Source organism: Bombina bombina, chromosome 1 (assembly GCF_027579735.1).
Source record: "Bombina bombina isolate aBomBom1 chromosome 1, aBomBom1.pri, whole genome shotgun sequence".
In the NCBI taxonomy this organism is placed as follows: domain Eukaryota; kingdom Metazoa; phylum Chordata; class Amphibia; order Anura; family Bombinatoridae; genus Bombina; species Bombina bombina.
The window spans coordinates 1,331,104,981-1,331,132,404 of record NC_069499.1 but is presented as its reverse complement, the minus strand read 5'-3'; the positions used below and the strand labels follow the sequence as shown (position 1 = coordinate 1,331,132,404).

General features: G+C 40.5%; 1 protein-coding gene across 1 annotated transcript in view; it reads right to left on the bottom strand.

The window, feature by feature from the left end:
* The window catches only part of PLLP (plasmolipin), a 109,543-nt gene extending 90,075 nt beyond the window's left edge, over positions 1 to 19,468 (bottom strand). Inside the window, exon 1 of the mRNA XM_053702093.1 lies at positions 18,100 to 19,468. Within this exon, the coding sequence (XP_053558068.1) occupies positions 18,100 to 18,231 (132 nt within the window). The 5' untranslated portion in view covers positions 18,232 to 19,468. The remainder of the gene's footprint in view (positions 1 to 18,099) is intronic.
* Between the last annotated feature and the right edge of the window lie 7,956 nt (positions 19,469 to 27,424).

Sequence of the window (27,424 nt, the reverse complement as noted above, 5' to 3'; positions counted from 1 at the left end):
TGTAAGGCTGTGTCCTGTTACCTGTTTTTTCTTCTATATTTTTAATTAATGTAATATGTACCAAATTCAACCTCTGTAAGTATATATCTGTTAGTTAAGAGTGGACTAAATATATATTTTCCCTAACCTTATAGCTGGTTGTTTACCATTGCATATAGATATTCAAGATTATTTTTATGTCAGAATAAATTCCAGGATTACTTTGTTAAGAGGAACCTTGCATTGGTGGAGAGCTAACAAAGATAAATAGCCCACCTTGGTGAAATTGGCAAAACCCTACTTATACATCTCAGGCACCTCAACACCATCTGAGCACCTCTTCTCTGCTGTAGGCAAAATAGCTTGCAAAAAAGAGAGCTAGCCACAGTCAGGAGCATGTTGACATGGTGACATTTTTGCATTTCAATGCAAAGTTTCTGAAAGAGTGAATAACAGAATATTATAAGCAGTGGTAGTCTACCTATTACTAGTTCTACCTCTTTTCAAACAGTTGGTGGTTTTGTTTTGCCTAATTATAAAAATGTGTTCTGCTGCTTAAAAAATTGGACCAATAGTTGTTTTAATGTAAAGTTGTAAAGTTTAAGTCTGAAGTTTATATTTGTAACACTCAGTATGTGGATTTTATTTAAAATATAGGAAAAAAATATTTATTTATTTTTTATCCGATTAGTCGATAATGAAAATAATCGTTAGTTGCAGCCCTAAAATGGATACAATTCTTGCAAAACTGCTGCCAAATAGTGCTCCAAAAACCGTCCAGCTCCTACGCATACATCCCTGCTTTTCAACAAAATATACCAAGAGAATGAAGAAAAAAATTATAATAGATGTAAATTAGAAAGTTACTTAAAATCGCCTGCTCTAGCTGAATCATGAAAGAAACATTTTGGGTTTTTATATCCCTTTAACTTGGTGACTGGAGTTTATACATTACAGACAAGTAGAAGTGATCCCGGTATCGGGAGCGAGTTTGCTTAGTAACTCTGAGATCTCAGCTTGTGATATATATTGTAAATTGTGAGTATGAGCCTGAAGCAGCTAATGTCATAGTTTTGGTCCACCGTGTGATACGCTATGTTGCGCCCCTTTACGGTTACCTATATTTTCGAATACATGTATTTTTTTTATTACGTAAATACGTTTTTGGTTTATCTCGCCACCTTAAGTTTGTGCGATAAAACTGCGGTATCTGCATGGGGGAAATGTTTAGAAAATACACTGAGACCTGATGGAGAACTTTCAGCAATGCCCATGGAACACCTATTATAAGTACAAATTTCACACGGTTTATTTTTGCACATGAAGTGTAGTTTTATTACAATTTTGTTACAATTTTCAATGTGATTTAACAATACAATCCTTTACTGCATCTTTTTATTTCAATAATTAAATGTATTAGTTTCCTACAATTTTTTTTGGGGGGAGCCCTACTGTAATGTATGCTGCATCTACTTCACATGCTAAAATGGGGGGTAACCCCTTTGCCAGACACCATTTTCTTATGGTAAAAACTGCCTTTAGAGCTCAATTTCATCCTCCATTTTGGAAATTAATTTCAAATTATTACATAGATGGTACCTCACACCAAGAAAAATACATCGCCTGTACCACACTAAAAAAAAACAGTTTTGGCGCTGCGGTAATGTAAACAGCAGTGCAGCACATATATGGTTGTGGTGTAATTCTGTCCAAAATTTATGGAGAACAATAATTTTGGAAATAGAATCCATACTGGAAACTCAGCTACCGCTAGACCCTCTGATATGGTTATTGAACAAGCCCCCCAAAATTAAAGGGACAGTCAACACCAGAATTTTTGTTGTTTAAAAAGAAAGCTAATCCCTTTATTACCCATTCCCCAGTTTTGCATAACTAACACTGTTATATTAATACACTTTTTACCTCTGTGATTACCTTGTATATAAGCCTCTGCAAACTGCCCCCTTATTTCAGTTCTTTTGACAGACTTGCATTTTAGCCAATCAGTGCTCACTCCTAGGTAACTTCACATGCATGAGCTCAATGTTATCTATATGAAACACATGAACTTATGTCCTCTAGTAGTCAAAATGCATTCAGATTAGAGGCAGTCTTGTTGGTAAACTGACCCTAGGTGGTAAAACAATTCCTTGCATAAAAGACTGATAAGTAAAACGGAGGTGGTTGTTTGGACAGTATCGACAAACTTTATTCTTTGTTACTAAGTTATTCTAAAAGTAACAACTATTGTTGTATGTTACATAATGGAGTTGCGTCCAAGCATATGTAAAACTGAACTAACTACAATAAAGTTGTTTTTTTTTAAAAAAAAACTGCCTTTAGAGAATTCCACCAGGGGCTACAGAGTACTGTTAAGATTTTATACAGAATCTTGCAAGCCCAAAGACCTTTAGATACTTTGGCCCCTAGAGAGATGTGCAAAAGTCCTCTCTAGTAGATTAAGGGTTAATCTAATCCTTACACTACACACTGTAATGCTGCCTATGATGTAATGCCACAGATTTCTCAACTAGGTGTAGCAATACCATTCTTGCTATTGACAGAAGGATAAATCACAAAGGAGTGCACCAACTCAAAAGTTAGTTATGCTGAAACGCGTCAGGCGTTCTTAACTGTGACCTTGTTACCTTACCACTGATGGATTGTACAATAAAAATACTTGTTTTCAGCATAACTAACTTTTGAGTTGGTGCACTCCTTTGTGATTTATTGTTCCATAGCGGTTGGGCATACCGCTCTTTTCAGCACCACTCAATTGCTATTTTCACTTGGGACTCCGAGCCTGATTCTTATCTCCCCCCGCCCCCCCACGCCATACCACTTGAGAGAGCCTTGCAACGTCACGGGTGACGTACTGAGGAAACACCTCCATGAACCGGATCTCTTTTTCGTACGCCAAGAAGGACACACAGGCTGCACCCCCCCGGAAGGGTTCCATCGCCAATCCAAGGTGAAGTACAGCAGTGCGCCCAGGCACCCCACCAGACCAGTGGAGGGTAAGAGATTACCGTAGATCGATTTCAATAGTGACTTTACACTTCCGGTCACCCGTGACTACTAGGCAGAAGTGGGGCATACTGTTATTTTGGGACTTTTACCTGGGACAGTGCGCTTGGAATTGCCCAGAGTGACTTTACTGTATTGACTACTGGTCCTATACTGATACGGACATTATTGGGACCTTAAACATATATCCCCCCTTGATTGGATCTCTTGATATACGCCTAGAGTACCTAGGGAATTTAACTTCCTGAACATGTTCTGCATTTTTGATATTTTATTGACAGAAGGGCCAAGTCACACAAACAGGCAATGTGACGCACTATATGCAAATGAGCACACACTATGAAATATTTGGCAAGTTGGAAGGTACTGCTTAACACAGTAACACACCTTTAAGTAACTACAACAGCATACATTTGCAGCCTCTGAATAGAAAAGCAAACATATATTTTCTGTCTACCACCCTGACCCAATGCAAGTCAATGGACTGATATTTATTTACTTGCACCTTGAGAAATGTGGAGGTATGTCCTGTGTCATCCTCCTAATGTCCTGGTGGAGAGAGACAAAGAGAGGTTGGAGGAAGTGCCTGAATATTGGGGAGATAAGAGTCATCAAGAGCAGTTGCATCTAGTGTGTGCAGTAGACAGAATGTGATACAGTGAGGGAAAAAAATATTATTTTTTTGTTGTCATTCTGTCTCTAATTGTTTAAATAAACCATTAAACTTATAGAGTGATCATTTCTTTGTCAGGGGCAAACGTACATAATCAGCAGGGGATCAAATATTTTTTCCCTCACTGTAAATGTAGCCACACTGTCTGCAGTGCTGGGGATAATGTGAGAGAGAGCTCAGGGTACTTGCAGTGCTGGTGATAATGTGTGAGAGAGGTCATGGTACTTGCAGTGCTGGGGATAATGTGAGAGAGAGGTCATGGTACTTGCAGTGCTGGGGATAACGTGAGAGAGCTCAGGGTACTTGCAATGCTGGGGATAATGTGAGAGAGAGCTCAGGGTACTTGCAGTGCTGGGGATAATGTGAGAGAGAGCTCAGGGTACTTGCAGTGCTGGGGATAATGTGAGAGAGAGCTCAGGGTACTTGCAGTGCTGGGGATAATGTGAGAGAGAGTTCAGGGTCCTTGTAGTGCTGGGGATAATACATACCCCCCAACTCTCCCGATTTTCACGGGACAGTCCCAATTTTTTTTTTTTTTTAAATTCTATTGGGCCCATACTCAGAAGCAGCTGGCTTTGCTCTCACAGGGTTAGATACCTGTTAGATTCCCTGTGGAAAAGGAATGGTTTTATACAATGAACAGTGCTAATACCAGGGTAATGAACAGTGGAAGCCGCAGACTGCCAGCTAATGTGCTTGCCAACCCCAGGACCTCATACAATGAATTACAGATAACCATATATGATGTATTGTGTGTGTCTATCTGTATCCATAACTGTGTGTGTGTATCTGTATGTATAAGTTTATGCTATGTAGTGTGTGTGTGTGTGTCTGCATGTATAAATGTAAGCTATGTAGTGTGTGTATGTGTATCTGCATGTAAAAGGGTGTATCTGCATGTATAAGTGTATGCTATGTAGTGTGTGTCTGCATGTATAAGTGTATACTATGTAGTGTGTGTGTGTATCTGCATGTATAAGTGTATGCTATGTAGTGTGTGTATCTGCATGTGTAAGCGTATGCTATGTAGTGTGTGTGTGTGTATCTGCATGTATAAGTGTATGCTATGAAGTGTGTGTGTGTGTGTGTGTATCTGCATGTGTAAGTGTATGCTATGTAGTGTGCTACTGTGCATTTTTGCTGACTTTAAAGGCCAGAATCTAGAATATTAATGGGGAATGCAGAGAGCAGTTTTAAAGAATTTATTATTAAATGTCCAATTAAGATAAAAATATTTAGCAATGTCTTTGCAAAGGCTAATTAAATACATAGCTCACATAGCCATACCAGTGGTTTGAGCTTGTGTTTGATTTGCTGCCTAAGTGTATTAAAATATATGACTTTATTTAGAATTTTATTTATATTACTTTAATCTTATGATTTTTTAAGCCCCGCCCACCACATTTAAAAAAATTTCCACGGGGGGGGGGGTCCCTCTTTTGAATTTTGAAATGTTGGGAGGTATGATAATGTGAGAGAGACCTCAGTGCCCTTGCAGTGCTGGGTATAATGTGAGACAGAGCTCATGGTACTTGCAGTGCTTGGAAAAATGTGAGAGAGTGCTCAGGGTACTTGCAGTGCTGGGGATAATGTGAGAGAGTGTGTGGTACTTGCAGTGCTGGGGATAATGCCAGACAGAGATCGTGGTACTTGCAGTTCTGGGGATAATGGGAGAGAGAGCTCAGGGTCCTTGCAGTGCTGGGGATAATGTGAGAGAGCTCAGGGAGGGTACTGGCAGTGCTGGGGATAATGTGAGAGAGAGCTCAGTGCCCTTGCAGTGTTGGGGATAATGTGAGACAGAGCTCATGGTACTTGCAGTGCTGGAAATAATGTGAGAGAGATCTCAGGGTACTTCCAGTGCTGGGGATAATGTGAGAGAGAGAGCTCAGGGTACTTGCAGTACTGGTGATAATGTGAGAGAGAGCTCAGGGTACCTGCAGTGCTGGGGATAATGTGAGACAGAGCTCTGGGTACTTGCAGTGTTGGGGAAAATGTGAAGCAGAGAGCTTAGGGTACTTGCAGTGCTGGGGATAATGTGACAGAGCTCATGGTACTTGCAGTGCTGGGGATAACGTTATAGAGAGCTCAGGGTACTTGCAGTACTGGGGATAATGTGAGAGAGAGAGCTCAGGGTACTTGCAGTACTGGGGATAATGTGAGAGAGAGAGCTCAGGGTACTTTTAGTTCTGGGGATAATGTAAGAGAGAGCTCAGGGTACCTGCAGTGCTGGGGATAAATGAGACAGAGCTCATGGTACTTGCAGTGCTGGAAATAATGTGAGAGAGATCTCAGGGTACTTCCAGTGCTGGGGATAATGTGAGAGAGAGAGCTCAGGGTACTTGCAGTACTGGTGATAATGTGAGAGAGAGCTCAGGGTACCTGCAGTGCTGGGGATAATGTGAGACAGAGCTCTGGGTACTTGCAGTGTTGGGGAAAATGTGAAGCAGAGAGCTTAGGGTACTTGCAGTGCTGGGGATAATGTGACAGAGCTCATGGTACTTGCAGTGCTGGGGATAACGTTATAGAGAGCTCAGGGTACTTGCAGTACTGGGGATAATGTGAGAGAGAGAGCTCAGGGTACTTTTAGTTCTGTGGATAATGTAAGAGAGAGCTCAGGGTACCTGCAGTGCTGGGGATAAATGAGACAGAGCTCAGGGTACTTGCAGTGCTGGGGAAAATGTGAAGCAGAGAGCTTAGGGTACTTGCAGTCCTGGGGATAATGTGAGAGACAGCTCAGGGTACTTGCAGTGCTGGGGATAATGTGAGAGATAGCTCAGGGTACTTGCAGTGCTGGGGATAATGTGAGGCAGAGAGCTCAGGGTACTTGCAGTGCTGGGGATAATGTGAGAGGCAGCTCAGGGTACTTGCAGTGCTGGGGATAATGTGAGAGATAGCTCAGGGTACTTGCAGTGCTAGGGATAATGTGTGAGAGCTCATGGTAATCGCAGTGCTGGGGATAATGTGAGAGAGAGCTCATGGTACTTGCAGTGCTGGGGATAATGTGTGAGAGCTCATGGTAATTGCAGTGCTGGTGCGAGTTAGAGAAAAAAAATAACAGAGTATTGTAAGATCGTAAGTTCCCACGGGAATTGGGCCCTCAATTCCCCCTGTATTTGTCTGTAAAATGTTGTCTCTTATTGTATTGTTTCTTCGTTGTACTTTTAATCCTTGTACCCATGGGAAGCGCTGCAGAATCTGTTGGCGCTTTATAAATAAAGAATAATAATAATAATAATAATAATAAAAGGCAATTTAATGGAAATATTACAGTAGGCCTAAGGTGAGCTGTACTGTGGTGCATGCTGGGTGTGTAGTGACTGGGTCACATGAATGGCCACACTTACAACATGATCCCCACAACCCACAGCCCCTCAAAAATGTCTTTGAAATGCTTGGGGGAAAAAGGTGGCACAGAATCAACACCCCTATTAAGTATACACACAAGCAACAGAGAACATAATGTTACTAAATGGCAAATACATATAGGGGTCGATTTATCAAAGACTTTGCAAGCCTTTCAACCCACTACGGCTGCAGGTTCTCACAAGAGAACCTGCATGCTGTATTTAACAAGCAGCGTCCATCAGACCGCTGTTTCCCTAATCTTTCGCCACCTCTAAAGTGGCAAAATTCAATCTCTGTGGTCTAGTGCGACCGGGGAGATTGACAGCTCCTGCCCGCACGTGATTGGCTGTGCGCGGGCAGGGGGCAGGATTGCACGCGAGCGCAAAATAGCGCTTGTTTGCAATGCTTAATTCCGCCAAGGGAAATTCAGCCCGCCAGAGGCGAGCTGTGGCGGACAGGGGCACGTATCTGCTCCCATGTCCACCTCAGCTTGATAAATCACCTCCATATACATAGTACTTCCATAGCATTCATAGTAACTGCGAGCAAACAAAAGCAATTAACAGTGCTCAACCACGGATGTGTGTAAAAACAAACTCCCAACACTTGTCATCCAAACAGAAGCATTTCCCCCTGATTCTACCATTTTGCCTGTAAACACTATGTGATATCAAAAGTGCAGGTTGTTATGATTATTATCAGGTATTTGTAGAGTGCCAACAGATTAGGTTCTTCATTTTACGCTCTGTGACTAATCCGGTTTATTTACAAATACCATATTACACCTTCACCAACGGGAAATTTGAAGCTTCTGAGCCTAAATGAGGACACTGTAAAAATATATTTATATTTGCCACAAAAAGTAATAATAAGCAGATAGTATTGCTGTGGAATTCTGCCAATCTTTCATGTTTCCACTGAAGCAATGTTGGTTTGCTTTAAACTAGCACATGTCAGCCTGAAGGAGCTAATGCCATAAATCTAGGTGAATCTAGTGGAATAATGCTGAGACGTGGGTGTAGCTCATCAACTGAGATCAGAGCCCGATAGTTGTTATCTCAGCTGTGCTGGCCCAAGCCATCCGAATCACCTTGTGACCTGGTGCTAGACAAACAAACCTTGCATAGGAAAAATACAGTTATACCTACAAAAAAATACATGCACATAGGTAAAGATCAGGCTAGGAGCCTGGTGGAGACATAGAAAGTAGTAGTTTGCTTAAAACAAGATAAGCTAAACTACAATGGCTTACAAGTTCTGGGAGCTAGCTTGCTGGGGATAATGTGAGGCAGAGAGCTTAGGGTACTTGCAGTGCTGGGGATAATGTGAGAGACAGATATCAGGGTACTTGTAGTGCTGGGGATAATGCGAGAGAGCTCATAGTACTTGCAGTGCTGGGGATAATGCGAGAGAGCTCATAGTACTTGCAGTGCTGGGGATAATGCGAGAGAGCTCATAGTACTTGCAGTGCTGGGGATAATGTGAGAGATAGCTCAGGGTATTTGCAGTGCTGGGGATAATGTGAGAGACAGCTCCGGGTACTTGCAGTGCTGGGGATAATTTGAGAGAGAGCTTAGGGTACTTGCAGTGCTGGGGATAATGTGAAAGAGCTCATGGTACTTGCAGTGCTGTGGATATGTGAGAGAGAGAGTTCAGGGTACTTGCAGTGCTGGGGATAATGTAAGAGAGAGCTCAGGGTACTTGCAGTGCTGGGGAAAATGTGAGAGACAGCTCAGGGTACTTGCAGTGCTGGGGATAACGTTAGAGAGCTCAGGGTACTTGCAGTACTGGGGATAATGTGAGAGAGAGCTCAGGGTACTTGCAGTGCTGGGGATAATGTGACAGACCTCATGGTACTTGCAGTGCTGGGGATAACGTTATAGAGAGCTCAGGGTACTTGCAGTACTAGGGATAATGTGAGAGAGAGCTCATGGTACTTGCAGTGCTGGGGATAATGTGAGAGACAGCTCAGGGTACTTGCAGTGCTGGGGATAATGTGAGAGACAGAGCTCAGGTTACTTGCAGTGCTGTGGATATGTGAGAGATTGTTCAGGGTACTTGCAGTGCTGGGGATAATGTAAGAGAGAGCTCAGCGTACTTGCAGTGCTGGGGATAATGTGAGAGACAGCTCAGGGTACTTGCAGTGCTGGGGATAATGTGAGAGAGAGCTCATGGTACTTGCAGTGTTGGGGATAATGTGAGAGACAGTTCAGGGTACTTGCAGTACTGGGGATAATGTGAGACAGAGCTTGTGGTACATGCAGTGCTGGGGATAATGTGAGAGAGAGCTCAGTGTACTTGCAGTGCTGGGGATAATGTGAGAGAGCTCAGGGTACTTGCAGTGCTGGGGATAATGTGAGAGAGAGAGCTCAGGGTACTTGCAGTGCTAGGGATAATGTGTGAGAGCTCATGGTAATTGCAGTGCTGGGGATAATGTGAGAGAGAGCTCAGGGTCCTTGCAATGCTGGGGATAATGTGAGAGAGAGCTCAGGGTACTTGCAGTGCTGGGGAGAGTTAGAGAAAAAAAATAACAGAGGATTGTAAGATCGTAAGTTCCCACGGGAATAGGGCCCTCAATTCCCCCTGTATTTGTCTGTAAAATGTTGTCTCTTATTGTATTGTTTCTTCGTTGTACTTTTAATCCTTGTACCCATGGGCAGCGCTGCGGAATCTGTTGGCACTTTATAAATAAAGAATAATAATAATAATAATAATAAATAGACATTTAATGGAAATATTACAGTAGGCCTAAGGTGAGCTGTACTGTGGTGCATGCTGGGTGTGTAGTTACTGGGTCACATGAATGGCCACACTTACAACATGATCCCCACAACCCACAGCCCCTCAAAAATGTCTTTGAAATGCTTGGGGGAAAAAGGTGGCACAGAATCAGCACCCCTATTAAGTATACACACAAGCAACAGAGAACATAATGTTACTAAATGGCAAATACATATATGGGTCTATTTATCAAAGGCTTTGCAAGCCTTTCAACCCACTACGGCTGCAGGTTCTCACAAGAGAACCTGTATGCCGTATTTAACAAGCAGCGGCCATCAGACCGCTGCTTCCCTAATTTTTCGCCACCTCTAAAGTGCCAAAATTCAATCTCCATGGTCTAGTGCGACCGGGGAGGTTGACAGCTCCTGCCCGCAAGTGATTGGCTGTGCGCGGGCAGGGGGCGGGATTGCACGCGATCGCAAAATAGCGCTTGTTTGCAATGCTGAATTCCGCCAGGGGAATTCAGCCCGCCAGAGGCGAGCTGCAGCGGACAGGGGCACATATCTGCTCCCCTGTCCGCCTCAGCTTTATAAATCACCTCCATATACATAGTACTTCCATAGTATTCATAGTAACTGCCAGCAAACAAAAGCAATTAACAGTGCTCAACCACGGATGTGTGTAAAAACAAACTCCCAACACTTGTCATCCAAACAGAAGCATTTCCCCCTGATTCTACCATTTTGCCTGTAAACACTATGTGATACCAAAAGTGCAGGTTGTTATTATTATTATCAGGTATTTGTAGAGTGACAACAGATTAGGTTCTTCATTTTACGCTCTGTGACTAATCCGGTTTATTTACAAACACCATATTACATCTTCACCAACGGGAAATTTGAAGCTTCTGAGCCTAAATGAGGACACTATAAAAATATATTTATATTTGCCACAAAAAGTAATAATAAGCAGATAGTATTGCTGTGGAATTCAGCCAATCTTTCATGTTTCCACTGAAGCAATGTTGGTTTGCTTTAAACTAGCACATGCCAGCCTAAAGGAGCTAATGCCATAAATCTAGGTGAGTCTAGTGGAATAATGCTGAGACATGGGTGTAGCTCATCAACTGAGATCAGAGCCTGATATTTGTTATCTCAGCTGTACTGGCCCAAGCCATCTGAATCACCTTGTGACCTGGTGCTAGACAAACAAACCTTGCATAGGAAAAATACAGTTATACCTACAAAAAATACATGCACATAGGTAAAGATCAGGTTAGGAGCCTGGTGGAGACATAGTTTGCTTAAAACAAGATACGCTAAACTACAATGGCTTACAAGTTCTGGGAGCTAGCTTGCATTAAAGGGAAATTAGAATGATGGGTCTCCTTGGCACCAGCATAGTAAGTTTTATCTGGCACATTTATTACTCCTCCATCTTCTATTTGCAACACACACATGATTTATTTTTCTTTCTTCAACAGGCTTATTCCCGTACTCCGCTCTTTAGTATTATTTACGTCACTGTCTGTTCGTACAGTAAATGCACGTTTGTTGATATTGCTAAAACAATGCTGATTAAACTTTATTTATGCAGTTTAATATATTTTTGCTTCTTTTAATTCAATTTGAAAAAAGAAAAAAAAAATCACCAGTACTGCAAGTTGTAAAAATTATTCCTGTGGTTTAATCCAATAGTTTTTGCAACCCACTGCCAATAAAATGCATTTAAAGTGATGGCAAACATGTTTTAAAATCAGGTCTGGAATCTTGATCTTCTAATGAAGATGCCCTCTAATTTATTTATAATCTAGCCGTACCATTCCAATACCCCATATTGTTTGAACTGTTCTCCAATCATCTCTCTAGCCCTATGGCAATTCTATGTAGCTAGCAAACAATTCAAATCGTTAGTTAACCCCTTAATGACCACAGCACTTTTCCATTTTCTGTCCGTTTGGGACCAAGGCTATTTTTACATTTCTGCGGTGTTTGTGTTTAGCTGTAATTTTCCTCTTACTCATTTACTGTACCCACACATATTATATACCGTTTTTCTCGTCATTAAATGGACTTTCTAAAGATACCATTATTTTCATCATATCTTATAATTTACTATAAAAAAATTTATAAAATATGAGGAAAAAAATGAAAAAAAACACACTTTTTCTAACTTTGACCCCCAAAATCTGTTACACATCTACAACCACCAAAAAACACTGTGCTAAATAGTTTCTAAATTTTGTCCTGAGTTTAGAAATACCCAATGTTTACATGTTCTTTGCTTTTTTTGTAAGTTATAGGGCCATAAATACAAGTAGCACTTTGCTATTTCCAAACCATTATTTTTCAAAATTAGCGCTAGTTACATTAGAACACTAATATCTTTCAGGAATCTCTGAATATCCATTGACATGTATATATTTTTTTTTAGTAGACATCCCAAAGTATTGATCTAGGCCCATTTTGGTATATTTCATGCCACCATTTCACCGCCAAATGCGATTAAATACAAAAAATCGTTCACTTTTTTACTAATTTTTTCACAAACTTTTGGTTTCTCACTGAAATTATTTACAAACAGCTTGTGCAATTATGGCTTAAATGGTTGTAAATGCTTCTCTGGGATCCCCTTTGTTCAGAAATAGCAGACATATATGGCTTTGGCGTTGCTTTTTAGTAATTAGAAGGCTGCTAAATGCCACTGTGCACTACACGTGTATTATGCCCAGCAGTGAAGGGGTTAATTATGGAACATGTAGGGAGCTTTTAGGGATACTTTTAGCTTTAGTGTAGTGTAGTAGACAACCCCAAGTATTGATCTAGGCCAATTTTGGTATATTTCATGCCACCATTTCACCGCCAAATGCGATCAAATTAAAAAAAAAACGTTAAATTTTTCACAATTTTAGGTTTCTCACTGAAATCATTTACAAACAGCTTGTGCAATTATGGCACAAATGGTTGTAAATGCTTCTCTGGGATCCCCTTTGTTCAGAAATAGCAGACATATATGGCTTTGGGGTTGATTTTTGGTAATAAGAAGGCCGCCAAATGCCGCTGCATTTCACACGTGTATTATGGCTAGCAGTGAAGGGGTTAATTATGTAGCTTGCAGGGTTAATTTTAGCTTTAGTGTAGAGCTCAGCCTCCCACCTGAAACATGAGACCCCCTGATCCCTCCCAAACAGCTCTCTTCCCTCCCCCACCCCACAATTGTCCCCGCCATCTTAAGTACTGGCAGAAACTCTGCCAGTACTAAAATAAAAGCTATATTTGGGCTTTTTTGGGGCTTTTTTTGGCATATTTACATATGCTGCTGTGTAGGATCCCCCCTTAGTCCCCAACCTCACTGATCCCCCACCAAACAGCTCTCTAACCCTCCCCCTCTGCCTTAATGGGCGCCATCTTGGGTACTGGCAGCTGTCTGCCAGTACCCAGTTTAGCAACAAATGTGCCTTTTTTTTTAAAAAAAAAATGCCCTTTTCTGTAGTGTAGCTTCCCCCCCCCCCAAGACCAACCCCCCACCCCGTCTTGATCCCTTAGATGTTTATTTCTATATTTGAAAACATTTTATTTTTAACTTTTACCACTTTTATTTTTCTGTAGTGTAGCGGTTCCCTCCCGCTCCCGCCCCGTGCACGCGCCCGCCCCCCCCCCCCCCCGTGCACGTGTGCGCTCCCGTGCGTGCTCCCGTCCCCCCGCCCCCGATCCCGCCCCCCTTCCCTCCACTCGGCACATCGATGGCCGCCCACCCGCCTCCCAGACTTGCTCCCACCCACCAACGATACCGGCCACCGATGTCCGGTGCAGAGAGGGCCACAGAGTGGCTCTCTCTGCATCGGATGGCCAAGGGGGGTTATTGCAGGATGCCTCCATATCGAGGCATCACTGCAATAACCGGAAAGCAGCTGGAAGCGAGCAGGATCGCTTCCAGCTGCTTTCCAGACCAAGGACGTACGCCACACGTCCTCGGTCATTAACTGTCTTTTTTTTGAGGACGTGTGGCGTACGTCCTTGGTCATTAAGGGGTTAAAGGGATACTGAGCCCAATTTTTTTCTTTCGTGATTCCGATAGAGCAGGAAATTTTAAGCAACTTTCTAATTCACTCCTATTAACAAATTTTCTTCATTCTCTTGGTATCTTTATTTGAAATGCAAGAATTTAAGTTTAGATGCCGACCCATTTTTGGTGAACAACCTGGGTTGTTCTTGCTGATTGGTGGATAAATTCATCCACCAATAAAAAAAGTGCTCTCTAGAGTACTGAACCAAACAAAAAGCTTAAATGCCTTCTTTTTCAGATAAAGATAGCAAGAGAACGAAGAAAATTTGATAATAGGAGTAAATTAGAAAGTTGCTTAAAATTGCATGCTCTATCTGAATCACAAAAGAAAAAAATTGGGTTCAGTGTCCCTTTAACAAAAAGAAGAAAAAAAATTGTTTTAAAGTTGGCAGCCGGAACGCGGGTATTAGAATGGCACGGCTAGATTAAAAAGTAAGTTACAGAGCATCTTCATTCGAAGTGATAAATTAAAGTCCCTGTAAAATATTGCTTAGATTCTGGACCTGATTTTAAAATGTAAAGTTTACCATCGATTTAATAAGCCACTGCTTGCATTAAATTCCTCTGTCAAGCCCAATGGTTGCACAATGTGGCTATCACTTAAGGTTTTCCTTAAGTAAAATGTCTGTATTTATAAGGCATTATGTAATTTGAAGGGACATAACACAGATATTTACATTTTTATGTATCACTTTCCTTCCCTTGCTGAGATTACAACAGGATATTGAACAGATATGGGTAGATTTAGAATTTTACTAATTCAGATTCACCTCTTCAGAGGCACAAGTGCAGCCTCCTTTCCTGTGCAACTGTTTTTTTTTTTATAGGTTGATGATAATGCAACCAATCAAAAGCTGCATTGCTTGTGCTGTCATTTCATGAGGATTTTTGATACCATGTTAGCTAAATTGTACTGTGTATTAATCCTAGTGCTATCCCATTTTCTCTTGCAATTAAAATATTGTGTATGAGCTGCCGTACAAATAACAATCCAATAGACAAAAAGAAAGATAGAAAATCTGTTCCCTTAGCAGATATTGACTTTGTCACTATAGCTTGTGATAGGCTGCATTGTCAAAATAAAACAAAAAACTCATGAAGGAAGGGCTGTACCTGAGCCTAATAATCTAGATCTTCTAAATCAGGGGTTACAAGCTCATTGTATACGGGGGCCACTGACCAAACATTTTCTCCTATGGATGGGGCCACTTGAACAGAGTGAGTGATCTGGAACTGGATATACTAGAAACTGGAAGTGACATTTGTCCAAGTACTAGTAGTGCATGGTGGGAGCGTAGCCCATAGACATACACAGTGTATATTTATTTTATGAGTGTCAAGTGAAGTGATTATTCTGGAACTGAATAAAAAGTGTAATTTAACCAAGCAGCACATAATGGGAGTCTACAGTGGACAGCACATGCTTGTCTTTATATTTATCTTGTTAGTGCCTATATAGAACATTAACTTGTACCACCACATAGAACCCTAAAGAAAACCCTGATGGGGCCAAATTAATAAGGTAATAACTTACCTAATAAACAAGGGAGTGCCAGATTAAACTCTATCTTCTATCACTTCCCCATTCCTTAAACAGAAACAATGAACCTGCATCTGTTAGTTTTACCCAACAAAAATTAAACTTTAAAGGGAGAGTAGTAAATAAAATTACTATATAGCTTCATTATTTATTTTGCCCACTTTTTCTGTAACTTAAAGGAACATAAAAGTACAAAAATAAAATGCTTTTTGTTATGTAATGTGTTAGGGCCTTTTATTTTTGCACTATCACTTCCATATAACTATGTTTTCAAATCCAGCAAGGGGGTTAAACACATAATTTAATTAAGGTCCAGAGCATCAATGCACTACTGTGAGCTAGCTGAACACATTGGTTGAGCCAATGGCAAGAGGCATATGTACATAGCAACCACTCATCAGCTAGCTACCAGTTGTGCATTGCGGCTTCTGAGCCTACCTAGGTATGCTTTTCAACAAAGGATACAAAAGAACAACTTAAATTTTACCATAAAAATATAATAATAAAAGTCTCTTAAAGGGACAGTAAAGTCAAAATTAAACACTCATGATTCATAAACAGCATGTCATTTTAAACAACTTTCGAATTAATTTAGTAATAGCGAAGTACGGTCCCAGCAGCTCCAGCACACAACTGGCCCCAAAACCGGAAATCCGGAAGTCTACAAAAATCACCCAAACTAACCAATTCTCCTGGAGCGCCGTAGCTGGAAAGCGGGTAAACCACCCTGCAAGACTGTATATTAAAGGAGAAGGAGGTAGCAGGCACTGCACAAGGGTGAAAATAAAGTCCAAAATGTATTGACACGTTAATATAAAAAAATACATAACGAAGTACATGGGACATAAAAATGCTGTACAGATCATGGAGGTGGGAAGAAGACACCTGTCTTTGTCCACCTCCATGGTCTGTACAAACCTTTGTGCAGTGCCTGCTACCTCTTTCTCCTGCGAATTAATTTACTTTTATCATCAAAGCTTTGCTCTCTTGGTATCTTTTGTTGAAGGATAAATCTAGGTATCCTGATAGGAGCACAGGAACATGCAAGTGTGTTTAGCTTTCTATTGAAGCTGTGTTTGCAACTATGTATAACATGGCTATAAACAATGTTGCAAACACTACTGCTAGGTGGCTAAACACACGTACATGCTCCTGAGCTCACCAAGGATTACTCTTTCACAAAGAATAACAAGAACACTAAGCAAAATTGATAATAGAAGTAAACTGAAAGGTTGTTCAAAATTGCATCCTCTATCCAATCCATGCAAGTTTAATTTTGACTTTACAGTCCCTTTAAAAACTGAACCATGGAAGTTTAATTTTGACTTTCATGTTCCTTTAACTCTAAAAACGGTGGATATTCTAATTTCTGCAAGAACTGGACATGCATACTCCAGACTTTACAAGCCAATCATTGGCTCATCCAAATATGGTGCAGATGTATTCAGAAGGTTTTTATCCTCACCTGGTAAGTTAAAATGTTACAAGACTTTAAAAGTGTGAGCTGCTCACTCTCTACACATTTAACAATTTGAATAACTTGCAACAATTCCTGGAAGTTGGAAGGGAAGCCAGCAGAAACTGCTACCACCTGATGACTTGTGTTTGACATCTCTTACTAGTTACCTATAGCCAGGGCTCTGAAAACTAGCAGCAGCACAAATCAGAAATTCACAAATAAGTACTTTAAAGTATGTGTGTTTGTGTGAGAGAGTTTAGTATGTGTGAGAGTGTATGTGTGAGTGTATGTGTGAGTGAGAGTATGTGTGAGTGAGAGTATGTGTGAGTGTATGTGTGAGTGAGAGTATGTGTGAGTGAGAGTATGTGTGAGTGAGAGTATGTGTGAGAGTATGAGAGTGAGAGAGAGAGTTTAGTGTGTGTGTGTATGTGTGAGAGTGTATGTGTGAGAGTGTATGTGTGAAAGTGAGTGTGTGAGTATGTGTGTGTATGTGTGAGAGTGTATGTGTGAAAGTGAGTGTGTGAGAGTGTATGTGTGAGTATGTGTGAGAGTATGAGAGTGAGAGAGTGAGAGAGAGAGTGAGAGAGTGAGTGAGTGAGAGTTTAGTGTGTGTGTGTGAGTATGTGTGTTAGTATGTGTGTGAGTGAGAGTGTGTGTTTGTGTGAGTGTATGTGTGTGCGAATGTGTGTGTGTGTGTGTGTGTGTGTGTGTGAGAGAGAGTTTAGTGTGTGTATGTATGTGTGAGAGTGTGTGTGAGAGTGTGTGTGAGTTTTTACATATATATTCCTACATCAGGATAATTGTTGTTACAAATCTTTGCTTGCATGTGTGTGTATGTATTAATAACATATAATGCCTGTGCATATTACATGCAGACATTGTACCTATGTGTTTCCTGCAGCAGCTCTAGTGCCTCACAGTTCACTATGTTCTCTCCGGGGGGAAGGGGGTGGGGGGAACTGGGAGAACAAAGACCAGGATTCGGTTCTCTGAATAAGCTCTATCTCCATAACAGCACAAGCTGTCACTACCAAGGGAAAGAAAGGAGAGGAATGTCTTAAATAGAGAAAAAATGAATGCTAGAGGCAGGTAGTGTTTGCCTAATGCTCTGAAAGGAATGAGATAAACATTGTTTTGGTTTTACACTTTCTATAGACATCACATTTTTTAATCACAAATTATAGAGCATATAAGTGTTTACAATAATATGATACAGCCATAAGAGGACAAGTGGATACAGCATTATAAAGTAGTTTTCCCCATCCCCAAAATCTAAACAACTGTACTCACAAATTCCAAGATCATCAGTAAACCAGGAATGGATCTGACAAAGTCAACATCAAAGCTCAGAAAACCAGATATTCCCCTTGAAGCCTCTGGGGTGCTGGTCTGAGTGCTGACTTTAGATGGAAATTCAGCCATGACTGTAGAATGTGTTTGTTCCAGAGACACGTTTTACTCAGGTACTGTGTGACTCAAGTGTGTCCCAGCTCTGTTTCTCAGGTATCTTTTAGGTGTGTCTCAGCTGTCACTCTACAAGTTCCTCTCTAGCATATTACAGGTGTGTCACAAGTCTCTCGGGTGTCTCTCTAATGCATAATACAAGTACCTATCTAGTATATTACAGGTGTGTCACAAGCCTGTCTCTCAGCTGTCTCCTGCACACTACAAGTCCTTCTCTAGTATATTACAGGTGTGTTATAAGTCTCTCAGCTGTCTCCTGCACACTACAAGTACCTGTCTAGTATGTTACAAGTCTCTCAGGTGTCTCTCTAATACACATTACAAATACCTCTCTAACATATTACAGGTGTGGGACAAGTCTGTCTCTCATGTGTCTCTCTAATACACACTAAATGTACCTCCAGTATACTACAGGTGTGGGACAAAACTGTCTCTCATGTGTCTCTCTAATACACACTAAATGTACCTCCAGTATACTACAGGTGTGGGACAAAACTGTCTCTCATGTGTCTCTCTAATACACATTAAATGTACCTCCAGTATACTACAGGTGTGGGACAAGACTGTCTCTCTAATACACACTAAATGTACCTCCAGTATACTACAGGTGTGGGACAAGTCTGTCTCTCTAATACACACTAAATGTACCTCCAGTATACTACAGGTGTGGGACAAGTCTGTCTCTCTAATACACGCTAAATGTACCTCCAGTATACTACAGGTGTGGGACAAGACTGTCTCTCTAATACACGCTAAATGTACCTCCAGTATACTACAGGTGTGGGACAAGTCTGTCTCTAAGGTGTCAGTCTAATGCACACTACAAGTGCCTCTCTAGCATATTATAGGTGTGGCACAAGTGACTTGTCTAATGTCTTTTTTCTAATCGTGTAAAGAGTCTGTCTCGATTGTCCTGTCTCTTTGGTAACTTTCGGGTTGTCCAGAGCCTGTCTGTTGAGGAGTATCTTAGGTGTCACAATACTTTTTTCAGACAAGTCACCGGTCTGTCCCACTTTTGTATTTCAGGTGTTCTAATAGTATTAGAAAAACAAAAGATGCTACACAAGCTGATGTCACAAGCTCTGATCTGTCAGATGTGTCACACGGTCTCTCTGTGTCTCTTAGGCCCAGTTGTCTTGTGAAAAGCTGGTGATGGTTCAGTTCAAGGGGGAGATGTGCTCAGCCCTGCTCTGGCTTCTCCTCTTCCCTCAGATAGAGATCTCGGTACCAACGCCCCGGCAGTCAGGCATCAAGGTAAAGGTGGGCGGGAACAGGCAAGTTAAACAGTAATAGGATGTTAGGATCCCTGTTGCTACAGCACCGTCCAAAGTCTATTCCAAAATCTGACACTCTCACCCGTGTAATATTTTCTCTGTACCCTTCACTGACTGGAATCATTGTGAAGTTAAATATAAGTCAGTGGATGAGCTGCAAATTCTGCACAGCCATACTTGTTTTATTAAACTAAAAGATAATTTATACCGCCAATTACTCTATTTGGCTTTTTGTTTTGCTGCAGTAGAACACAAAATTACTGTTAATTATACGCACACCTAATAATATTTTGTGATTGTGTTTGCCCCTAGTATTGCAATAGTAAAGTAAATAACATTGAAAAAGAGAGAAAATGGTGAGCAACTAGGTTTGCTTGTGAAACTCTGATCTTGTTGCCTAAGAACCAGTGTAAATACTGAGCACTCAATCATTTTTGTAGCTTATAAAATACCCTTCAATGCTATGTCAAGCCTTTCTTCAGTTTTAATGTTAGTGTTAAGATTTTAACTAATTGTTTAAGGGACACTAAACTGTTGTGCACAAATACAGGGAGGGCAGAATTATTAGGCAAGTTGTATTTTTGAGGATTAATTTTATTATTGAACAACAACCATGTTCTCAATTAACCCAAAAAACTCATTAATATCAAAGCTGAATAGTTTTGGAAGTAGTTTTTAGTTTGTTTTTAGTTATAGCTATTTTAGGGGGATATCTGTGTGTGCAGGTGACTATTACTGTGCATAATTATTAGGCAACTTAACAAAAAACAAATATATACCCATTTCAATTATTTATTTTTACCAGTGAAACCAATATAGCATCTCAACATTCACAAATATACATTTCTGACATTCAAAAACAAAAACAAATCAGTGACCAATATAGCCACCTTTCTTTGCAAGGACACTCAAAAGCCTGCCATCCATGGATTCTGTCAGTGTTTTGATCTGTTCACCATCAACATTGCGTGCAGCAGCAACCACAGCCTCCCAGACACTGTTCAGAGAGGTGTACTGTTTTCCCTCCTTGTAAATCTCACATTTGATGATGGACCACAGGTTCTCAATGGGGTTCAGATCAGGTGAACAAGGAGGCCATGTCATTAGATTTTCTTCTTTTATACCCTTTCTTGCCAGCCACGCTGTGGAGTACTTGGACACGTGTGATGGAGAATTGTCCTGCATGAAAATCATGTTTTTCTTGAAGGATGCAGACTTCTTCCTGTACCACTGCTTGAAGAAGTGTCTTCCAGAAACTGGCAGTAGGACTGGGAGTTGAGCTTGACTCCATCCTCAACCCGAAAAGGCCCCACAAGCTCATCTTTGATGATACCAGCCCAAACCAGTACTCCACCTCCACCTTGCTGGCGTCTGAGTCGGACTGGAGCTCTCTGCCCTTTACCAATCCAGCCACGGGCCCATCCATCTGGCCCATCAAGACTCACTCTTATTTCATCAGTCCATAAAACCTTAGAAAAATCAGTCTTGAGATATTTCTTGGCCCAGTCTTGACGTTTCAGCTTGTGTGTCTTGTTCAGTGGTGGTCGTCTTTCAGCCTTTCTTACCTTGGCCATGTCTCTGAGTATTGCACACCTTGTGCTTTTGGGCACTCCAGTGATGTTGCAGCTCTGAAATATGGCCAAACTGGTGGCAAGTGGCATCTTGGCAGCTGTACGCTTGACTTTTCTCAGTTCATGGGCAGTTATTTTGCGCCTTGGTTTTTCCACACGCTTCTTGCAACCCTGTTGACTATTTTGAATGAAACGCTTGATTGTTCGATGATCACGCTTCAGAAGCTTTGCAATTTTAAGAGTGCTGCATCCCTCTGCAAGATATCTCACTATTTTTTACTTTTCTGAGCCTGTCAAGTCCTTCTTTTGACCCATTTTGCCAAAGGAAAGGAAGTTGCCTAATAATTATGCACACCTGATATAGGGTGTTGATGTCATTAGACCACACCCCTTCTCATTACAGAGATGCACATCACCTAATATGCTTAATTGGTAGTAGGCTTTCGAGCCTATACAGCTTGGAGTAAGACAACCTGCATAAAGAGGATGATGTGGTCAAAATACTCATTTGCCTAATAATTCTGCACTCCCTGTACAAAAGATAAGTAACTACTCACTATCACCTAGATTACAAGTTTGTGCGTTTGTCTTTTAACGCTGAAAATATGGTATTTTCAGAGTTAAAACAGCACCGCCGCCATTACAAATCTTGTTGGTATAGCTGTACCGCAAGCCTTTTAGCCTGTACCACAACGTCAGCCTCGCACTCCTAAAAATTACGTTTTTCAGTGAGATTCCCATAGCATCAGTATTACGAGTTTTGCGGTGAGGCTAAAAAGTGAGCGTTACAGCCTAAAATGACAAGATCCGTACCGCCATCTAAAGTCAGTAGTTATGAGTTTTACACTACAAAGCTGTAGCATAAAACTCATAACTAAAGTGTTACAAAGTACACTAAACATATATAAACTACCTATTAACCCCTAAACCGAGGCCCTCCTGCATCGCAAACACTATAATAAATGTATTAACCCTTAATCCGCCGCTCCCGACATCGCCGACACTTAAAAAAAAATATTAACCCTATTCCCCGACATTGTCACCACTATAATAAATTTATTAACCCCTAAACCGCCACCCTCCTAGATCGCAAACACTATTTAAATATTATTAACCCCTAATCTGTCGTCCGCCCACATAGCCCCCACTATACTAAAGTTATTAAGCCCTACACCGCCGCCACTATAATAAACCTATTAACCCCTAAACCAAAAGCCCCCCACAACGAAATATACTAAATTAAACTATTAACCCCTAACCGAAAGCCCCCCACATCGCAATAAACAAATTTAAACTAGTAACTCCTAAACCTAACGCCCCCCTAACTTTATATTAAAATTTCAATTTCCCTATCTTAAATTAAATTAAAACTTACCTGTCAAATTAAGAAAAAACTAAGTTTAAACTAACAATTAAACTAATATAATTAGTCAACTAAAATGAAACTAATTACCAATTAAATAAAACTAAACTACACATTAAAAAAAAATCCTAACACTACTCTAAAAATGACAAAGTATCTAATTACAAAAAATAAAATTACTAAATTACAAAAAATAACAAATACTAAATTACGGAAAATAACAAACGAAATTATCAAAAATAAAAAAGAATTACACCTAATGTAATAGCCCTATCAAAATTATTGTTTTATTGTTGGGGGTGATTTTTTTTTTTACATCTAAAAGAAAAATCACCCCCAACAATAAAACCCACCACCCAACCAACCCCCTAAAATAAAAAACCTATTTCTAAAAAAACCTAAGCTACCCATTTAGCTCTTTTACATTGCCCAAACCCTAAACTAAAATAAAAACCCACCCAAAAAACCCTTTAAAACCCCTAACATTAGTGTTTTTTGTAAGTTTTTTTGGGGGGTGGGGGTTTGTAATGTTAGTAGGGTTTGTAATTTTTTTTCACTAAAAGAGCTGATATCTTTTAAGGGCCATTGGTAATTTATTCTAGATTAGGTTTTTTATTTTGGGGTGTTTTTTTTTATTGGTATTAGAATAGGAATATTTTTTTATTTTTGATAATTTGTTTATTTTGTGTAATGTATATTTTTTAGGGGATGTTTATTTTTTTTTAGCAAAAGAGCTGTTTAAATTAGGGCAATGCCCTACAAAAGGCCCTTTTAAGGGCCCCCCAAAATGGCCTTTTAATGGTCCTTGGTAGTTTGGGGGGTGGGGGCTTGTATAGTGTTAGGGGGTGTTTGTATTTTTTTTGGAGCAAAAGAGCTGTTTATCTCAGGGCAATGCCCTACAAAAGGCCCTTTTAAGGGGCCCCAGTAGTTTGGGGGGTGGTGGCTTGTATAGTGTTAGGGGGTGTTTGTATTTTTTTTGGAGCAAAAGAGCTGTTTATCTCAGGGCAATGCCCTACAAAAGGCCCTTTTAAGGGACCCCAAAAAGGCCATGTTAAGGGCCCTTGGTAGTTTATTCTAGATTAGGCTTTTTATTTTGGGGTGTTTTTTTTTTTTTTTTTTTTTTAAGGGTATTAGAATAGGAATAATCTTATTTTTTTTTGGATAATTTTGTTTTTTTTTATTTTTTGTACTGGTAGTTTTTTTTATTTTTTTGTGATTTTAGTGTTTTTTTATTTTTTGTAATGTTAGGTTTTAGTGTAAGGCAGGTTATGTTTTATTTCACAGGTAAGTTTGTATTTATTTTAGCCAGGTAGTTAGTAAATAGGTAATAACTATTTACTAACTAGTCTACCTAGTTAAAATAAATACAAACTTACCTGTGAAATAAAAATAAAACCTAAGCTATCTACAATATAACTACAGGTAGCCCTCAGTTTACGCCGGGGTTAGGTTCCAGGTGGAATGGTTGTAAATCGAAACCGTTGTAAATTGAAACCCAGTTTATAATGTAAGTCAATGGGAAGTGAGGGAGTTAGGTTCCAGGCCCCTCTCAAAATTGTCATAAGTAACACCTAATACATTATTTTTAAAGCTTTGAAATGAAGACTTTAAATGCTAAACAGCATTATAAACCTAATAAAATAATCACACAATACAGAATATATAATTAAACTAAGTTAAATGAGCAAAAACATTTGCTAAACAGCATTATAAACCTAATAAAATAATCACACAACACAGACTTTACTTGCATTTTCATGCAAACAGTTCTTTCTATGCATTCCAATCTGGACTGGTTTATAGACAGGAAGATCTTGTTCCTTTGCAAGCTACTCAATAGCTCAGGTCTGGTTAAACTGATTAATTTCAGCTTGCTTGGCTTGCATATCTTTGCTGCAACACAAGTGGACAACTCCACCTACTGGCTATTTTAATCAATGCACTGCTTCTCAATGCTTTTCAATAGCAGTCACATGACTGAAAAAAAGGTTGTTATTCTGAAACGGTGCAAATTGAACCGTTGTAAAGCGAGGGCCACCTGTATTAGTTACTTTGTAGCTAGCTTAGGTTTTATTTCACAGGTAAGTATTTAGTTTTAAATAGGTATTATTTAGTTAATAATTGTAAATTTAATTTAGATCTATTTTAATTATATTAAAGTTAGGGGGTGTTAGGGTTAGGTTTAGGGGTAGGGTTAGGGTTAGGTTTAGGGGTAGGTGTAGGGGTTAATAGTTTAATTTAGGTTGTAGCGATGTGGGGGGCTGGTGGTTTAATAGGTTTATTTAGTGGTAGTGATGTGAGAGGCCAGAGGTTTAGGGGTTAATATCTTTGGGGAGTGGCGGAATAGGGGTTAATAACTTTAGTATAGTGGTGGCGAAATCAGGAGTGGCAAGTTTGTAGTTAATAGTTTTATTTAGGTGGCGGCGATATCGGGAGCGACAGATTAGGGGTTAATAACATTATGTAGTACAAAGAAAGAACAAGAGCACCAGACTGCTGTAAAACGTGAAACTTTATTGCGTCAGTTTAAAAAAAAAAAAAAATAATATGGACAAGCCCGGTGCAACAAAACCGGACAACATAGACAATGCGGTGTGGGTAGTCACGTACCCCTTGGCTGACGCGTTTCGGCTGTTGCTCTTTTACCAGCCCTTAAAAGGGCTTTTTGCGGGGCCTTGCCCCAAAGTAATCAGCTCTTTTACCTGAAAATAAAATACAATACCCCCCCAACATTACAACCCACCACCCACATACCTCTACTCTAACCCACCCAAAACCCCCTTAAAAAAACCTATCGCTAACCCCCTGAAGATCATCCTACCTTGAGTCGTCTTCACTCAGCCGAGCTGAATTCTTCATCCAAGGTGCGCAGAGGAGGTCCTTGATCCAGTAGAAGTCTTCATCCAAGCTGGGCAAGAAGAGGTCTTCCATCCGGTAGAAGTGTTCATCCAGGCGGCGTCTTCAATCTTCATCCATCCGGAGCGGAGCCATCTTCAAAGGAGACGACGCGGAGCCATCCTCTTCTACCAACGGACTAACGACGAATGAAGGTTCCTTTAAGGGGCGTCATCCAAGATGGCGTCCCTTCAATTCCGATTGGCTGATAGAATTCTATCAGCCAATCAGAATTAAGGTAGAAAAAATCTGATTGGCTAATGCAATCAGCCAATCGTATTGAACTCGCATTCTATTGGCTGATCGGAACAGCTAATAGAATGCAAGTTCAATACGATTGGCTGATTGGATCAGCCAATCGGATTGAACTTCAATCTGATTGGCATATTGCATCAGCCAATCAGATTTTTTTCTACCTTACAAAGTTGCCTGTAAAATAAATATAAATCCTAAAATAGCTACAATGTAATTATTAATTATATTGTAGCTGTATTAGGGGTTATTTTATAGGTAAGTATTTAGTTTTAAATAGGAATAATTTAGTTAATTTTAGGAATATTATTTCGTTTAATATAAATTATATTTATGTTAGGGGGGTGTTAGGGTTAGGGTTAGAGTTAGGTTTAGGGGTTAATAACTTTATTATAGTAGCAGCGACGGTGCGGGGGCGGGAGATTAGGGGTTAATAATTGTAGTTAGGTGGCGGCGATGTTAGGGAGGGCAGATTAGGGGTTTATAAAATTTATTATAGTGTTTGCAAGGCGGGAGTGCGGTGGTTTAGGGGTTAATACATTTATTATAGTGGCAGCGAGGTCCGGTCGGCAGATTAGGGGTTAATAAGTGTAGTTAGGTAGCGGCGACATTGGGGGGGCAGACTAGGGGTTAATAAATATAATATAGGGGTCGGCGATGTTAGGGGCAGCAGATTAAGGGTTCATAAATATAACGTAGGTGGCGGTGATATCCGGTCGGCAGATTAGGGGTTAAAATTTTTTATTAGAGTGGTGGCGATGTGGGGGGGCCTCGGTTTAGGGGTACATAGGTAGTTTATGGGTGTTAGTGTACTTTAGAGCACAGTAGTTAAGAGCTTTATATTCACGCGTTAGCCCGTAAAGCTCTTAACTACTGACTTTTTTTGTCGGTAGAGGGTCTACCGCTCACTTCTCCCAAGACTCCAAATACCAGTGTTAGGCAGATCCTATTGAAAAGATAGGATACGCAAATGGTGTAAGGGGATCTGCGGTAGCCTGGAATCGCGGTAAGGAAGTGAGCGGTAGACCCTTTCCTGGCTGACTCTAAATACCAGCGGGTGGTAAAAAGCAGCGTTAGGAGCCCTTAACGCTGCTTTTGACGGCTAACACAGAACTCTAAATCTAGCCGAAAGAGCGTCCTCTGATACTGCACTAACGCATTTTGCCCGTTAGGGCTTTCTCAAAGGCAGCGAGCCGCCTGTGATGCTGGAATTTAACTATCGTTAAACCGGAAGTCCCGCCTTTTGCGGTTACTTATTGGATTCCTGGGATGTCCGTCATTCTCGGTTTATACTCTAAAGGTGGTATATACCTTCTTTGTTTATAAATTAAGTTGTCCTTGTTATAAATGTGCTTCATGGTATAGATCTATCATTCAAATTACGTATCATATAGCAGATGTTAAAATGTGTCTTGTTAAAGTGATGGTAAACTCACTTAAGTTAATTTACATAGTATGAAAGCACTTTTAAATATATGCATATTGATGCTAGTATTTTTATTACACACACACTATAGCTATTGTTATACCCATTTTTATGCGCCTCTGTTCCCTGCTTCTATACTGCCTCCATATCTGAAATTTTTATGCTTTAGTTTGACAGACAGCTGTTGCATCCAATAGGAGCTGCACCCTACGCCCTATGTTACCTACTGCCAGCACGCTCCCGTGCTGGTAACTTCAAGCCGCATCTGTTTGAGGTAGAACTGCGCAAGTGCAGTTCACTACGCTCTTTGCGCTGCTTAAACAGTGAATCTGCTTCACCATAGAGATTCACTGATTGCTGCAGGGACAAG